Source organism: Phytophthora sojae (genome assembly GCF_000149755.1).
Source record: "Phytophthora sojae unplaced genomic scaffold PHYSOscaffold_4, whole genome shotgun sequence".
NCBI classification, from domain to species: Eukaryota; Oomycota; class Peronosporomycetes; order Peronosporales; family Peronosporaceae; genus Phytophthora; species Phytophthora sojae.
The window spans coordinates 4,486,052-4,502,723 of record NW_009258118.1 but is presented as its reverse complement, the minus strand read 5'-3'; the positions used below and the strand labels follow the sequence as shown (position 1 = coordinate 4,502,723).

Genomic DNA, 16,672 nt, shown 5'->3' with positions numbered 1-16,672 from the left:
CCGGATCAATATTGACGGGGGCTTTGGCTGGGTAGAGTTTGATGGCTCTGGGGCTGGTGCGATTCGTTTATGGTTGGTAACTCGATCTAATAGCGCTAGTGTTGATCTCTGCGATGCGTTTGGTTGAGTTACAGCAGCAATTTCGTCTTCGCAAGGGATAAGTGGGGGATCCGACGGATTATCCGCAGATATTTCCACTTCTTCGGCAGATGTTTCGTTTGCTCTGATTAATTTCTTCATGTACGCCACGCTTTCATCCGTCAGAGGCAGAGGAAACAGTGCGCGGATTCGAATTGGCATCGGTAGCGCATCAACAACACGCGCGAGTTGAAATGTTTGACGAATTAGCGCAATCACGTTTTGCACGTAGTTGGATTTCGGAGCATCCACCAGACTCGCAGATAATCTGGCTTGAGTCACGTAAGATTGCTTGTAGATCGAGCGAAACGCGAGCAAGACGAAAAAGGCGTCCATGGCGATCATGAGCGTGGTGGTAACGGGCGAAATCGCCGTCTGCACGCAGATTGCCACGTACAGCACATTGCACACGTCCACAGACAGCACGACAGTCGGTCCAACGTACTCGTGCATACTAGTAGACGCTTTGGCAATGAACTGTTTGATGCAGAACTTGATCACGGGCAGCACGAACACGAACGCGGTCTGCTCATGGCCCGAGAGCTGGTTGAAGATGGCTCCAAACGTCGGATACGCGATCGCCAGCATCCCCTGAGCAGCGATCACCAGCATCTGCGAGAAAATCTGCCGACGCAACACCGCCGAGCTGGATAATACGCGCGGACCGATGCTCAACATGAAGAAAATCATGTAGAATGCCACGAACGGACCCACAGTCAGGACGTACCCAAAAGGGATGGGAAACTTCCACAATGCGGCGACCAACATCGTGAGAGCCACGTAACACGTACAGGAACCGACGGCGGTTGCGACAATTCCAGTTGTGGAGATAGCTCCTGGCTCAATGACCTCCTTCACTTGGTACACGCCTCCGAACGCAATGGGCAGCGAAGACACATACAAGCGGATCCAGAAGGTGTAGTTGGCCTTCCAGCCTTCGTCAGGCGGCTTCAACGGAATGAACTCGACCAAAATCGCGACTATGAACGCTGGTAGCATTCCCGTCGCACAAACTATTAACACCCGCGTAGGAGATGTGCGTACGTAATAATCGCGAAATGATAGCAGACGCTCGACGGAGTATTTACCGCGATGGCCGACTTGAATGCTTGTCCAGTGCCCCCATGCGGCGCTGACCCCGTCACTAACAAAGTAAACCATGTCAACGAATCGGTGGAAAAGAGGAAGAAAGGCCTTGTGTCCAAACACCATTCCGTCTCAACGCCCCCTCAGGCTTGACCTGCTGATACAGCTGAGAGGAAAAGTTTTGTGGCTGGACAAGGTATTCATAGAGTAGCTTTATTTTTGATCGTGAAGGTGGTTAATCGTACAGGAAGCATCTTCCCAGTCGTAGTTCTGCCTCAGTAATGATAACACAGCTATGGTATATTACTTCGCAATATATAATACGATTAAACCCTCCTACTAACGTTAAATTATGGCGAATATGAATTACTTCCTGTGTTTTCTGTTAAGAATTTGCTGCGCCTGTGGAATGTGCTTCGTTGCGCTACACTTCACCACCAGTGGACAGAAGGGAACTGCATCTGCTTCGAAGACAGAGAACCGGACCCAATGCCCACGGCAATTTCAAGCATTCATTCAGCATTTTGCTGCCACTACTGCAGACTACTCCGGATTTCCAGCCCCGACATTCGTAAAGAATACGAGCGTGTTCTGCGACAATTACGGCAATCCAAGCACTTAGGCGCGTTCATCCAAAGGAACGCATCCAACTTTCGCACACGACATGTACAACTTCGTCTCACATACCGCACCGGCGTGGTGTTTCGCACAGTGGTGGATTAGTTTTATTTTCATTATCTAGTATGACTAGTACCAGTACATAGTATCTGTCCAAATCGAGAAGGACATTAAATCGGTAATCGAACCATTCATTCATTCAAGAATTTGAAATGCCTTAGTTTGCTAAGTAGTTTACCAGTGTTGTGGGTATACTCAACTCATTTGAAAGGAGCTTCAAGATCGACACCTACATGCACAGCAAACACAAGTTTGTCACTAGGCCCAATCCGTGACCAGCGTTTCGAGCATCTCATCTGACCATTGTGAACCAGTGTGATCTGCAGAATACACAAGATCCAGACGAAGAGGTGGCTTTGGAGAGTACGCACTTGCGTTTCGCATACGAACGCGAGCTGGTACAGCGGCGAGAATCCAAATTTCCGTCGGAGAAGCAGATCCAGTCCAACGAACGACGCGAGCTCAACAGCCGCGTATAGTATAATGTTGAGCTCAGTTCGGATGAATTTCTCTGGGGTTAGCGTACGCGTATGCGGGTAGTACGCAGCGATTGGGAGGTGGTACAGGACGGCGAGGTAGACTTCGTACAGCATTGGGATCACGCACTCAATGAACTCGGCCACCACAACGTATTCGGAGTGGAAGAGTGCCTGGAAAGAGTCCTGTACGTTCGCTACGACAACTTGATAATGGTAAAGCGCCGCTCTTGATGTCGCGCTGCTGTGTTTAGAACGGGTGGTACTATTAGAACCCGAGGTCGGGGCAGATAGTTTACGGGTTGGTGCCGTTCCGCTGGAGTCCACCTCGAGGAGCTCCTGAGAGTTACGTGATGACCTTGGTTTAGATGTTGTCGTTGATTTACTCGACTTTCGATATGGGGTTCTGATACTGCTTTCAGTTGACTTTGACTCTACATGGGCGTCTTTACCGGGCTCACCTTCAACCGAGTATCTTCTCCGTGTCAGCTCCAGATCATTTAGAAACGCCGTGCTTTCATTTGATTGCGATAAAGGGAATGGAGCACGAATACGGATCGGCACACCTTCTGCTCCAAGTGGGTCTGAGCTTTGGAAAGCTTCACGCAGCAACGCTCAGAGGTTGTGGATGTAGTTCAAGTTGATCGGGAGCTTTGAGTTTATAGACAGAGCCCTTCGTCGAGCATGAGATACGTTCGATTGGTAGTAGATTGTTCGCAACGCAGGACGTAAAACGCGTCGGAAGCGATAAGTAGACCAGAAGTTATTGGCGACACTGCGGTCTGCATGCAGATAGCCACGTAGAGGACATTGCACACGTCCACTGAAAGCACCACCGTGGGGCCGACGAATTCGTGCAGATGTGCGGAAACTTTGGCGATAAATTGTTTTATGCAGAACTTGATGATTGGTAACACGAAGACAAACGCGGCCTGTTCGTGCCCTGAAAGTTGGTTGAAAATGGCTCCAAAAGTCGAATACGCGATCGCCAGCATCCCCTGGGCTGCAATTACCAGCATTTGGGAATAAATTTGTTGACGTAATGCGGGGGAGTTTGCTAGTATTCGTGGTCCGATACTTAGCAAGAAGAAAATCATGTACACCTATGTGCGGCCTACTTCGTACCAACGTGCAATCAAATCCGAAAGTCGCAAAATTCATATTGCAAATTTTTAGTTAGCAACTTCAATTACGCATTCAAAGATGGAATTACGGCAATCAAATTCGTACAGTAGGCTACTACTACTTGTCCGACGAGCCCTGTTACATGCCGTACACCATGTCCTCGTTGTTCGCTGCCTTGGTGACGAAGTCGCGACAGTGCAGCTCCATGCTGGCCACCAGCGCTGGGGTCATCACGCTCGTGTTAGAGGTCGCGGCGCGCTCCAGGATGCACATCTGGCATTCCGAAATGGAGAGGATCTCACCGTTGCTGTCCGGCTCACGCGAGCGATCACAGATTTCGTGGCGATCCAGAGCCAAGTCACGCTTAATGCGGGATTTTAGGACGCTGAAGCACCCCTCGATGGGGTTGCACATAGGGGAGTAAGGTCCCAAGCGCAACAGCTCCATGTCGGGGTACTCCGTGACACGCTCCTCGGTTTGCCGGTGCGCTGGAGCGTTGTCCAGAACGATCACGACATTCTTGTCCTGGAAGTACCGCTGGAACGTGCCAGAGGCCTCAACAGCCTTGTAGATGTCCTCCACGAAGGCGGCGTTGTTCGCCATCCGAATGCTGCCGCGCTGAAGGCGATAGGTGACGAGCCGCAAGCTGGTCGACACCGCGCATTGCATCTGAAGGTTCGCGCCCTTCGATGGAGGAAGCTTCACGACAGCTCGGCTACCGCGCTTGGCACGACCGCGTTGGCGCTTCAAATACACATTAAAGTTAGTCTCATCATAATAAACGATGCAGTTACCTTCTTTTTGGTGAGCCATGAGCTTCTTGGCGAACACGCGACGCTTCTCCGTGTTGACGTCGTTGTTGCACGTGGTCGGCTCGATGCGAACTTGCTTGACCGTGTACAGCAGCTTGTTGAGGTGGCGACTAATGGTAGACGTGTGCACCTTGATGTTGCAGTCCACCAGCAGCATGAACTGCATTGTCGCAAGCGCGTACGTGCAGTCGTCGTTTAAGTACTGCTCGAGGAACAACTTCGCTTCGGCGGTGATCTTGACGTTCCTCGCACCTCCGCGAGGAAGACTCTCCGCCCGTCCCTTGCTGACGATGTCGTAGGCTGTGGTCACCGGGATATCGTTGCTGGCGGCAACCGCTAGCCGGTCGTGACGACCGGCGCGATACGCGTCAAGCACACGCTGCTTCTCGAGGACGGTGTGGCGAGTAACGCGGCCTTGGAGGGACATCTGCGAAGGAGAAGGCGAATTGCGAAGCGAGCTCCCCTCGGTCGGCGTCAGCTATAGTGCGCGCCAACCCGCGCGCCCTTGCTTTTGGCGCGAGCACAGCACGCCAGCTTACGTAGCCATGGAGATCTTAGAGGTCCAACTTTGATTGCCGTAATTCCATCTTTGAATGCGTAATTGAAGTTGCTAACTAAAAATTTGCAATATGAATTTTGCGACTTTCGGATTTGATTGCACGTTGGTACGAAGCAGACCGCACAAAGTTGTAGAATGCCACGAACGGACCCACAGTCAGGACGTACCCAAAAGGGATGGGAAACTTCCACAGAGCGGCGACTAGCATCGTCAACGCCACGTACCCCGTACATGAACCGGCGGCGGTAGCGATGATTCCGGTCGTAGAAATGATTCCTGGCTCGAGGACCTCTTTTACCTGGTACACCCCTCCAAATGCAATTGGCAGTGACGACGCGAATAAACGGATCCAGAAGGTGTAATTGGCTTCCAGCCTTCGTCAGGCGGCTTCAACGGAATGGACTCGACCAGACCACTGTAAACGCGGGGAGAAGAGCCAGTAAACACACCATGAAGGCATGGCTTGGCGATGTCCGTTGATAATAGTCTTGAAAGGCGAGCAAGCGCTCGACCGATGCCATCGAGTCGGTATGTGGGCAGACGGAGACGAGAGTATTGTACTGCAGCAGCGCAGCAGATAGAGTGTTCGCTCATGCTGGTATTCCTGGACTAAGATTGCCCAACGCACCTATATTCAGGTTGAAGGTCAGTGGCGTCTGATCTTTGCTCTGGTTCGTGTGTTTTACGATGTTCAAACTAAAAATAACAACGGCCGGAATAGTGACGGGCAAACTTGTTTTGATGTACAAACTTTTGTTCTTCATGGTCCAACAAAGCACTTGACCACATGCCATGCCTCACTGCGAAATTCAGCCACTATTCCACGAGGCTCATTCAAGATCGCTCGATCGAAGCTTGTTCCGAACATGACGGCAATCAGTTGGTGGGACTCCCGACCACTGTATTTCCTTTGCACGGGCGGGAGCACTGAAATTGATCGAGTTGGGCGCCAGGATGGTGCCGAGCAGGTGGAGGTGCCGTGCCCGCGGGTCGTCAAAGATTACCACGCGTTCATGGGGGGCGTGGACGTTCACGATCAGCTGCGCTCGCAGCGCTACTCACTGCAACGCGCACTCCGCTTCAAAAAGTACTACAAGTCGCTAGTGCTGGGTCTGATCGACCTGGCGATTGTCAACGCCTACATCGTCCACAAGGCCTACCACAAGAACAAGGAGTCGCGCCCCCTCACGCATGTCAAGTTCATGATCAAGCTCCACTTACAACTTACCCAGCTTCAAGCGACTGACATGTAGGAAGGAAACAGCTTCGGGACGCAGCATCAGCCAGCCACCCCAAACTACGAACCTATCCCAGTTGGTGTTGGCCCGCCTTCGACCCACACAGCACGCCAAGTCGACGAGTGGCGCAATGAAGGCACGCAGGCGAAGCGCAGGCAGCGCGCCTGCAAGGTCTGCTCTGCTCTGCGCTCCGGCGAGCAGCGCGCCTCGACAATGACGTACTTCTGCGGCGACTGAAATGATGTGGGACCGATATTTCTGTGTATGAGGGCTCGACGGAAGGTGCGCGGGGTGGCCATGACGTGCTGGGACATCTGGCACAAGGATTGGGCCAATGGAAAGCTGATCCCAGTGGAAGACGCAAAGTCAATCCGAGTTCGCCGCAAAGCAGACGCGACTTGTAACAGGGTTACACGCACAAGAGGCTACAGTCACTTGTAACTCTAACAGACACGACGTCTGTTAGAGGTTCGAAAGACTTTCTCGACCTTGGTGTAGACACACCAAAGGCTACATACATTTACGACCACCACGACGGGTGGTCCATAGAGACTTAGGATTCCTATTGGCTGAGAGCAGCATCTCTTAGCCAATGAGCGACATGCATAGCATTGGAATTCTGCCAACCAGCCGTTGGCAGATTCCTATCTTAGAGTATTACATTTAGAGGAAGTCAGAAACAACGACCGACTACCTGAGTTCGTACGTCACCGCACGAACGCGGAGCTGAGAACCTTCCCATGGATACGGAGGTGTCCATGGAAAGCTTCACTACGCCTTCAACTCACGTTGCACGCGCTGACTGTCCCCACCTGTCGGACCCAGAGTGGGAAGCTCTCCAACGACTGTCAACAGCCGTTGGTGAGGCGGCTGTAGCTACGATGCTGCGTACGCTAACGCCGACAGAGCAACATGGTGTTGCTCTGGGATTCATCATGAGGGAGCAGCGAGATGCTGCTTCGTTTACCACGGTGTCGGCGGGGACGACACCGCGCGCGCAATCGCTGAAGCTCAGCGTGAGCAATTACGTTGTAAGAGAGGGCGAGCCTCTCCTCCGTTGGCTTGTCGAACTCGACACTACCATTGCGGCTCGACGCATCGTCGACCCGTTGTTGAAGGTCGCGTTCGCCATGTCATGTCTTGGCGGACGTGCAAGAAGTTGGGCGTATGGACGCCGACTCTCGGATCCTACGTGCTTTAGCACGTACGAGGGTTTCAAGGAAGAGCTCAGACAAGCGTTTGAGCCACCGCAAAACGAGTTCCGGTCGAGGGCGGAGTTCCTCGACCTGCAGCAGGGCAAGCATGATGTCCATGCTTACGCTCAGAGAGCACGGTACTTGGTCTCGAACATCGTGACCAATCCGATCGACGAGGCGACCAAAGTCGTCACGTTCATGAAGGGGCTGAGAGATGGGCCTGTGAAGACCTATCTCTTCCGTGAGTACCCGAGTACTCTCGAAGCTGCAATCACTCTTGCAATGCAGGAGGAGTTTAGCCTGCATCAGGCTAAGCTGCATGCACACGCGCCGAGGCCACAGCCTCGCCCGATAGTGAGGACGGGAGGCCCAGAACCCATGGACCTCTCGAGCGCTGCAACTGCTGGACCCCAGCAGTCGCAAGGAAACAATGTGCGATGCTACCGATGCGGTAGAATCGGTCACTTTGCTCGGGAGTGCACGGACCCCGTGCACCAGCAGGGTGGCTATCGCGGCGGTGCCGGGCACCGTCGCAACCAAACAAAAAACGCTGGACGCCAGTAGGCGCGGGGCACCCCACTGGTAATGCAGTTCCGGGTGTCGACCTTGGACACGCGACACTGAGGACTGCAGCCCCCAGTGAGGTTCATTCTCACTGCAAGAACCAAGATGACAAGCCTGACCTTGTCATCCTGAATGTGAACTCGATGAGAACAAGCGGCTCTCTCCGTGCTTTGGTAGATTCTGGCGCGTCGAAGAACTTTGTTCGACTGCGAAGTCTATCAAGCCTTGACTTCGAGAATTTAAAGATACCTCGAAGTATGTTGGAAGTACGACTGTCAACGGGTGCCGTCATGAAGACCGAGAAGCGCATGGTACGCGTGCACTTCACGCATGAAGATCAAGAGTTTGTCGAGGCCGTTATCGTCCTGGATCTGGACGATAAGTTTGACATTGTATTTGGCATGCCGTGGCTTGCACGACATGATCCAGTCATCGATTGGGAGAAGCGCACTCTCGTGCGCTTCGGTCGCGACAGCGGAACAGTGAGCGATGGCCCTGTTGCCGCTACGCACGCACCGACAGGTGCGCGCGACTCCCCACTCGAGACAGCGCCTAATGCCGCTATCCCGGAACGCCCTGGGCGCGCGCGAGCACGCGCGCAAGAGCAGCAAGCGTCGGCGTCGCCGCCGACGGCTGAAGGAGAAAATGTGTTGACCTCGGAGATCGACACCCGCTTTTCAGCGAATCAGGAAGAGTCTCCGACCTCAAGGGGCACGGATGACGCAGACGAGTCACACGCCTCAGCAGTGGAGGCTGACGCGAATCTGATTGGATCAATTTTGGCCAATAATAAGAGCCAAGGTGACGTAACGCCGTCGACTCCGGGAGTCGATGGCTTGGGTGAATTTGATTCGTCGGCTCGGGGAGCCGACGCACCCTCCGTAATGGGGGTCTCCGCCAATGGTTGGCGTCGAGGTATTGAAGTCGCATCGACTCCGGGAGTCGATAGCTTGGACAAATTTGATTCGTCGGCTCGGGGAGCCGACGCACCCTCCGTAATGGAGGGTTCCGCCAATAACAGGCGTCAAGGTGAAGATGGCGTGTCGGCTCCGGGAGCCGACGCTGCAGGCGGTGCGGACGGTTGCAAACGTCCCGCACCGGAAAAACTTGCATGCTGTCGTGCAGCCGGGCTGCACGACGAAGCGCCGGGCGGCCAAGCCCGGCTTGAAGTCGCTCGCCCGCGCGATGAACCCGCCGGCGGTACTAAAGAAGAACACCCGTCCACGGCTGGGCCTGGACGAGGTCAAGAACCAAGTGGAGCCGGGCTCCGCAGGACAAGAAGACGGCGCATGCGAAGGTCGCTGCGCAAGTCTCGGCCTGAGGCCGAGACGCTACAAGGAATGTCTGCCGGGCAGACGGAGGCTGAGAAGCCGGACGTTGAGACGTTGAACGTCTTGACGCGTACCTGTGCCGGGTTCCGGTACAGGGAGATGGCTCTCGCTAACCCTCCGACGCAAACGTCGGAGTTGACTTCGCTTCCAGTCCTGCGCTGGAAGCGCTTCGCGCGTGACTTCCACGATGGACGCATCGAGCATATATGCATTCTCTCGGACGCCGAGAGAACGAAGAGCGAGAATGAAGAACTGAGGTAGTTCTTCATGGAGACCACCACTGAGAGCGAGGATACTCTCAGTGCGAAGACGAAGAAGGAGCGCTTTGAAGAGCAGAGCTGGGACTCGTTGAAAACGAGCCCCTACTACGAGATCTTACGGGAGTACGCGGACGTACTTCCGGAAGAGATTCCGGCGGAGCTTCCGCAGGATAAGGGCATCCAGCACGAGATTGATCTCGTGCCGGGGACGAAGTACTGTGTCACGCGGCAGTGGCCACTGCCGCAAGAGCAGGTCAAGGCGATCGACGACTTGTTTGAGAGTCGTCGCACAGTTGGACAAGTGCGGGAATCGAAATCCCCGCACAGTGCTCCGACGTTCTGTGTCAAGAAGCCACAGGGCGGCTGGCGCATCGTTCATGCGTACAACAAGCTGAACGATGCGACGATACCGGCGCAGACACCAATACCGCGAAAAGATGTCATCATCGATTCGATGGCCAGGAGCACTATCTACAGTGCTCTTGATCTGCGCGATGGATTCTATCAGATCCTCATGCGTGAGAGCGATATCCCTCTCACGGCTGTGAGCACGCCGAGCGGCATGCACTGGGAGTGGCTAGTGATGCCGCAGGGTCTGAAGAACGCCCCTGCGACCTTCAACAGGTGCGTGACGCACTTGTTGCGCTCGGTGCGCGACTTCGCACCGAGCTACTTTGACGATGTGTTCGTCCACAGCCGGGCTGCGGACAGGATGAGCGATGTTGAGATGCACAACCTGCATCTCGGGAAGCTGCTTGCGCTTATGCGCAAGCACAAGCTCTATGCGAACCTGAAGAAGTGTATCTTCGGAGCGAGCGAGATACCCGTGCTCGGGTGTCTCGTTGGGGAACGGTGTCCGCCCTGACCCTGAGAAGGTCAGAGTGATCAATGAGTGGCCGACGCCGTCGAACGTCAAGGAACTGCGGCAGTTCGTTGGCTTGGCCACGTACTTGTGCAAGTACGTGAAGGACTACGCGGGCATGATACGCCCGCTGTCACAGTTCCTGAAGAAGGACGCCGAGTGGGTTTGGACTGCTGAGTGTCAGCAGGCCTTCGATGCAGTCAAGCGGGGCTTGACTGAGGCGCCGATCTTGGCGGTGGCCGACCATGATCGCCCATTCCACGGTGTGTGTGACGCATCCGACTTCGCAATCGGATGTGCGTTGATGCAGCACGATCACGAAGGTCGTGATCGTGTCGTCTACTATCAATCGCGTCAGCTGAAACCAGCTGAACGCAACTACCCGGTACATTACAAGGAACTCCTTGCCATGAAGTACGCACTCGCGAAGTTCCGAGTGTATCTACTCGGAAGCAAACCGTTCGTGGTCTATACGGACCACGCGTCGTTGCGGACGGCTGTGAAGTCGCCGCACATCTCGCAACGGATGGCGAGATGGCTCTCATTCGTCGCAGAGTATAACTTCCGGGTTGAGTACAAACCCGGAAGAATCAATGTGGTGGCTGACGCGCTCTCGCGTCGACCTGACTACGTCACGACTGATGCCGACGTCAATGTCATTGACGCCATGCGATCGAGCACCCCAACGTCGTCACTGATGGACGACGTGAAGGTCGCGTACGCGCACGACGCGGACGCGAAGCTCTTGCTGGCCTACGCCTCAGCACCTTCTGACCAAGCTCGTCAGAAGCTGCCGAAGCATCTTCGTGCTCGTGCACACCATTACCGGGTGCACGACGGGTTATTACTCTACAGTGCAGTCGACGACAACGCGGACCGCGTTGTCGTGCCCAATGACCATGACCTGCGACTCAGGATCATGTATGAGTATCACGATGCACCGACTGCGGGGCATCCGGGCCGTGAGAAGACATACCTTCTTCTCACGCGAGACTTCTACTGGGCCCACCAGTATAAATGGGTGCGCAAGTACGTCCGTGCTTGCGAGGTTTGTCAACGTGTGAAGCGTGCGCCTTTCGCGCAGGCTCCCTTGCAGTCACTATCAACTCCACGGGAGTGTTGGCAGTCCATGTCTTTGGACTTCGTGTTCGGTCTTCCCCCGGACAGCCATAGGAACGCGGGCGTTGTGGTCTTTGTTGACCGCTTCAGCAAGATGGTACATCTTGCTGCTGTTCCCGCTGAAGTGACTGTGAAGCAGACGGCGCGTCTGTTCGTTGACATGGTGTTCAAACACCATGGCATGCCGATCGACATTGAGTCGGATCGGGACCCGCGCTTCACTGCACACCTTTGGCAAGAAGTGTTTACACTTCTTGGGAGTCAATTTTCGATGTCGACTGCGGATCATCCACAGACGGACGGGCAGACCGAGCGCATGAACCGCGTGCTCGTAGACGTGCTTAAGAGCTACGCTCACTCGTTCCAACACTGGAGCGAGTGCCTGCCGATGGCGGAGTTCGCCATCAACAACTCGGTGCATGCCTCGACCGGGCATACACCGTTCTACGTGAATGCATCAGGCACCCACGCCTCCCGAGTCTACTCGGGATGGTGGCTCCTTCCTTAAGTGGGGGGAATCTACGACTGCAACACAGCAGCCGCAGAATGCCGCTGACACTTGCACAGTGTCAGCCGCGACTACGCGCAAGAAGAAGAAGAAGAAGCACGCGTCTGTGCAGGGCACAGACGCCGACAAGAGCAGGAAGAACAAGAAGAACGGGTCTGTGCAGGGCACAGACACCGCGAAGACGAACGCAGAGGCCGGGACTACTGCTAGAAACGAGCTGAACTAGTTCAGCTCGGACGCAATCAACTTCGTGCAGCGCAGACAAGCCGTCATTCGGTTTGTCCAAGACGCTATTGCAGCTTCTGTCGACCGACAGAAGCTGAACGTAGACAATGTTGGTAGGGGCAACACAAATGAATTCAAAAAGGGTTCATTGGTTTTGTTAGCTACTCAAAACCTGCCTAAACATGCGGTTTCCGACTTCGGGGCGAGCAAGCTCGCTCCGCGCTTCATCGGGCCGTTCACTGTGTTGGCACGGCATGGCAACGCCTACACGCTAGATATTCCATCTAGCATGTGCCTCCATCCGACCTTTTACGTCGGGCGGCTGAAGCCATACCGGCAGCACGAGCCACCTAGCTCGGCTGGCCCGAAGCGGAAGCCCCAGCGGGAGCGAACCTCTGCCCCAGCGCGTGAACGCGCTGGGCCAAGCGTGCTGCGCGACCTCCCACGTCGACAGAGATGTCCGACGCGGTCTGCGAGGCCTGAGCAACTTGGGCTATCAGGTCGCCATCTCCTGCTTCAGAGCGGCGAACTCACGGCTCTGAAGCTGCTCCACAGCAGCGACCCGCTCCTCGAGCGTCGGGCCAAGGTCAACCCCAGGTTGACCATACCCGGAGCGTGTTCCCACCAGGTCAACCCCAGGTTGACCATACCCGGAGCGTGTTCCCACCACCGCCGCCTCCGATCCGCGACGCCCGCGGCTCAACACGCTGGATTGTTGAGCGTATTGTGAACCATAGTATCCCGAAAACGAACCGGCAGCCGGTTCGTTATCGTATTCGTTGGAGAGGGTTTCCGCCCCACCACGATACATGGGAGCCACGGAACGTCCTGCTGCAGGACGTTCCGGAAATGGTGAGGGAGTACGAAGCTCACCACGCACTGCCGCCGCGAAGGTAGTGCGAGCGCTGTGGTCACCTACAGCGCCCGAGGCCCCACGATCGTCGCGTTCGTCACGTGCCAAGAACTTGGCACGGAGATCCTTGAGACTCTCAGGTACACGAATCGTCGTGTACCCGTTTAGGTCGCGATCGCGGTCGCTCAAGCGCGCCGCGCCCGGAAGGCACAACGTGCACTGTTGGCCTTCGGGTACAGCGCATGGAATACCAGCGTCCACAGAAGATCTGTGGAGCTGCTCCAACCTCCCGCGCGTCGAGAATGTCTCGAAGCGTTCACGGGCGTGCTTAACCCGCTCACGGTAAGCAGCCGGCTTCTTGTTGAAGTTCTCAACAAAAGCATTCCAACTTTGACAAAGTGCCTGCCACTCAGGCACTTTGCTGCGAGAAAAGGTCTTCTTGCTGGAGAAGTATCGGAGCTCGTGAAAGAGTCCGATATAGTAATCGCGCCTTTGATTCGTTAACGGATCAAAGTGCTGCTCCTCCGCCACAACATCATCGTGGATCCCGCTGCATACGTACAGCGGAATTTCAATTGGAGGCACGGTGTTACCCACACGGTCTGCGATCTCTGACGCAAACGCCATCCACGGATCGCGCGCTGCCTGAGCAGCGCGTGGAGAACTTGAAGACGCCACCTCACGCGGGGAGCTTAAAGCCCCAGCAGCAGAGAGCGGAGTGTCGCTCTCGCCGCGCGAACGCTTCGAGCTCGAAGCGTCCGAGTCGTCTCACTCACGAGGGCGTCTCGACCCGGCATGCGGGTCGAGACTATCACTGTCGATAGACTCCTTGCGCTTGCTAGAAGCGGCCGCGCCCTCTTCCATCTCCACGTCGTCGTCTTCGTAGTCAACGCCGTCGTTGACTACAGAGGAACCTTCGAGGACAATCTCCGACTGGGTTGTCCCCGACGCGGCCTTTGCAGCGAGCGCATCTCGCTTTGCCTGCTGGCGCTCATGGTACTGAGCAACAGAAGGGTTACCCTCTGATGCGGCGGCGGTCTTCTTCTGCGGCGAGCTCATTGCGGAATGAGCTCAAGTTTTCTTTCTTCCAACGTAAAGAATTGACGAATAGTCAATTTCCTGATTGACGTGCCGTGACTCGGCGCGTCTAACCTTGAGGGGGGGATGGTGTAACAGGGTTACACGCACAAGAGGCTACAGTCACTTGTAACTCTAACAGACACGACGTCTGTTAGAGGTTCGAAAGACTTTCTCGACCTTGGTGTAGACACACCAAAGGCTACATACATTTACGACCACCACGACGGGTGGTCCATAGAGACTTAGGATTCCTATTGGCTGAGAGCAGCATCTCTTAGCCAATGAGCGACATGCATAGCATTGGAATTCTGCCAACCAGCCGTTGGCAGATTCCTATCTTAGAATATTACATTTAGAGGAAGTCAGAAACATAAAACAAAAATAGCAGTTCTCATTTTAACCCAAAAACATTATTTGGATCGTTTATTTAGATTAATCTATACTCGGAGGCCCGAGTATAATTAACTCTAAGTTAAACTAAGCTACGCTTCCTCACGTACACGCGCACACGTGTAAGCTAAAGTAGTGAGCCAAAGTAGGCCCATTACACGACTGCCCCGGGAACACCTTCAACACCAGGAACTCCTGCATCTACAAAGAGACGTCGCACAAACCCGTAGTCCGTAAGCTGCATATATGCAGGAAGCAGTTAATGAATGTGCGTCCGTCTAGCGTGGAGTAATCAGTGTGCCTGCAGAGTATGTTGAAGATCAGCGTTGGAATAATGTTGTTGCACACTTTCTCCTGGCTCTTGCCTAGGCCCCATCCCAACTTGCATTATACGCAGCATCTTTTCACGCAAAATCATGTGTGCTAATTGATTGCGTGAGTTGACCATCGAATTCACTTGACTTTTGTATTGTGCATAGAATCTATGCAGACCAATCACGAGCTTGCTCTAAGTTTGGGGGTGGCACCCCAACTTTTCACTTGTGCTTTAGTATGGGAAGTTTGATTTCAGAATTTTGGAAATTCGGAGTAGCTATGACTTCCGTTTCTGTTCGGCGGGTTTGGGTGAGTGCCCTGTCCATCTCTCCTGTAAGCTGCATTATTCAGGCTGGGGAAACGACTGGGCCGTTGCTAAACTGTCGGTATGCACGATTAGCACGCTATTGTCACCGGCAGGATAACCCCTTTGAGCCCCTAGTCTAATTACGCTGCATATGCAGTTTAGATGTTCTTTCGGCCTCCCGGTCTGGAGGGGTTAAGCTGGCCATTTTGGTCTTCGTAGGATTAATGAGTCCTTCGTAGGACTAGATCAGGCCAGTACGCCTGAAAGCAGCTGTGGCAAATGCATAGTTTGGCTGCACTCGTACAGGCGGAGGCTCAGGCAGCACCGCAACCAGGTCACCGTGCTCAGCGTGGAGCTACGCACGTGCAGGTATAGCGGTACTGAACGCGCTCACTTGTCGGCCTACGTTTGCAAGTCATTCGCTCAGTTTACATTCAGTTTTTATTTATGTATGGTTTTACTGGCCCTGGTGCTAACTTTTATGAGGTCTTACGTAGGATACGTAGGACCTCAAATCCGAGGCGTTTTGCCCAAAAAAGGCACAATACAATTTGCTTGAAACATTTATTATCAATTATTTTAATAATTTCAGTTCAAATAAATATGAAGTTATATCTAATGCCATTGATTTTTATAATTGTTATTGTAAAATTATTAAAATATTTTATATTGTGGCTTTCACGTATTTTGGCGGGTGAGCTGTCAATTCAGGTGGAATTAGAGTCATAAAAGGGCGATCAACGCTTCTTTAGTGCTAATTCTGCCGAAGATTATGATCGCTTCGCGAACAGCATTTGAGAGCCGATCGACGCAGATACGAGCAGAATGACATGTATTGGCGGGTAGGAAACCGCCAATCGCTCTGTTTCCGCCTAACGCAGGCTGGGCCAGCTTATTCCGCCTTAACTCGGCCTCACCATCGCCGCTCCTAATTCGGCCACGGAGGGGCAACCCGGAATAAAATTGGAAATAGCTAACTCGGGGCATAATTAAGGTTGATAAGGAATTAGAGCTATGCCAGAATTATCACGGCAGAATAAGTGAAAGGCACAATAACTATATATTATATTAATATTGCCGCTTGCAAATACTTTGCTCTCTAAAATAAACCTCTTAAATAGACCACGCCTGTCTCTTAATATGAGTGGACACGAGATAGGAGAGGGCTGCTTCACTTTTGTGCTTTGGATGAGGTCGGATTTCGGCCCGGAAACTTGATTTGGCCCATCTAGAAAGGCATTTTTGCGTTTCCAAGCCGCAGCTAAGCGTTTTGGTCGGGAAATAGAGCCCCAAGCTTGCATCTTAGACCTGTAGTGGGGAGATATATAAATCTGGTCTAGGTCTTCATTAAGAGCTGGCTAGATTAAAATTAAGATTATTAACGAGATAATAAGCATGCGTTGACCAAAATATCTGCAAACGGCAGTGCGTCATAATAATATTTTTGAATTATTATATTTCAGTTCAAAATAAATACTGTGCTTTGCATCCAGTTTGCCCTCCTATTTAGTGCACTACTTAGTGTTCGTACTTCGCGGTAAATCATAGTA

General features: G+C 53.5%; 4 protein-coding genes across 4 annotated transcripts; all 4 read right to left on the bottom strand.

The window, feature by feature from the left end:
• Positions 1–714: 714 nt before the first annotated feature.
• On the bottom strand, positions 715–1,299 carry PHYSODRAFT_500706 (hypothetical protein; the record flags this gene model as incomplete). The annotated part of the gene is made up of 1 exon (XM_009528777.1): positions 715–1,299. A coding segment is annotated over one exon (585 nt), but the record flags the coding sequence as incomplete, so codon positions are not given.
• Positions 1,300–2,102: 803 nt separating this feature from the next.
• PHYSODRAFT_499184 (hypothetical protein) lies at positions 2,103–2,564 on the bottom strand (the record flags this gene model as incomplete). The annotated part of the gene is made up of 1 exon (XM_009528776.1): positions 2,103–2,564. A coding segment is annotated over one exon (462 nt), but the record flags the coding sequence as incomplete, so codon positions are not given.
• A 1,077-nt stretch (positions 2,565–3,641) lies between these two features.
• PHYSODRAFT_501165 (hypothetical protein) lies at positions 3,642–4,106 on the bottom strand (the record flags this gene model as incomplete). Its single annotated transcript, XM_009528775.1, has 1 exon — positions 3,642–4,106. One exon carries the CDS (start codon positions 4,104–4,106, stop codon positions 3,642–3,644), a length of 465 nt encoding a protein of 154 aa, XP_009527070.1.
• An 8,421-nt stretch (positions 4,107–12,527) lies between these two features.
• PHYSODRAFT_331896 (hypothetical protein) lies at positions 12,528–14,089 on the bottom strand (the record flags this gene model as incomplete). Its single annotated transcript, XM_009528774.1, has 3 exons — positions 12,528–12,664; positions 12,712–13,778; positions 13,821–14,089. The coding sequence occupies 3 exons, from the start codon at positions 14,087–14,089 to the stop codon at positions 12,528–12,530; spliced, it is 1,473 nt and encodes a 490-aa protein (XP_009527069.1).
• Between the last annotated feature and the right edge of the window lie 2,583 nt (positions 14,090–16,672).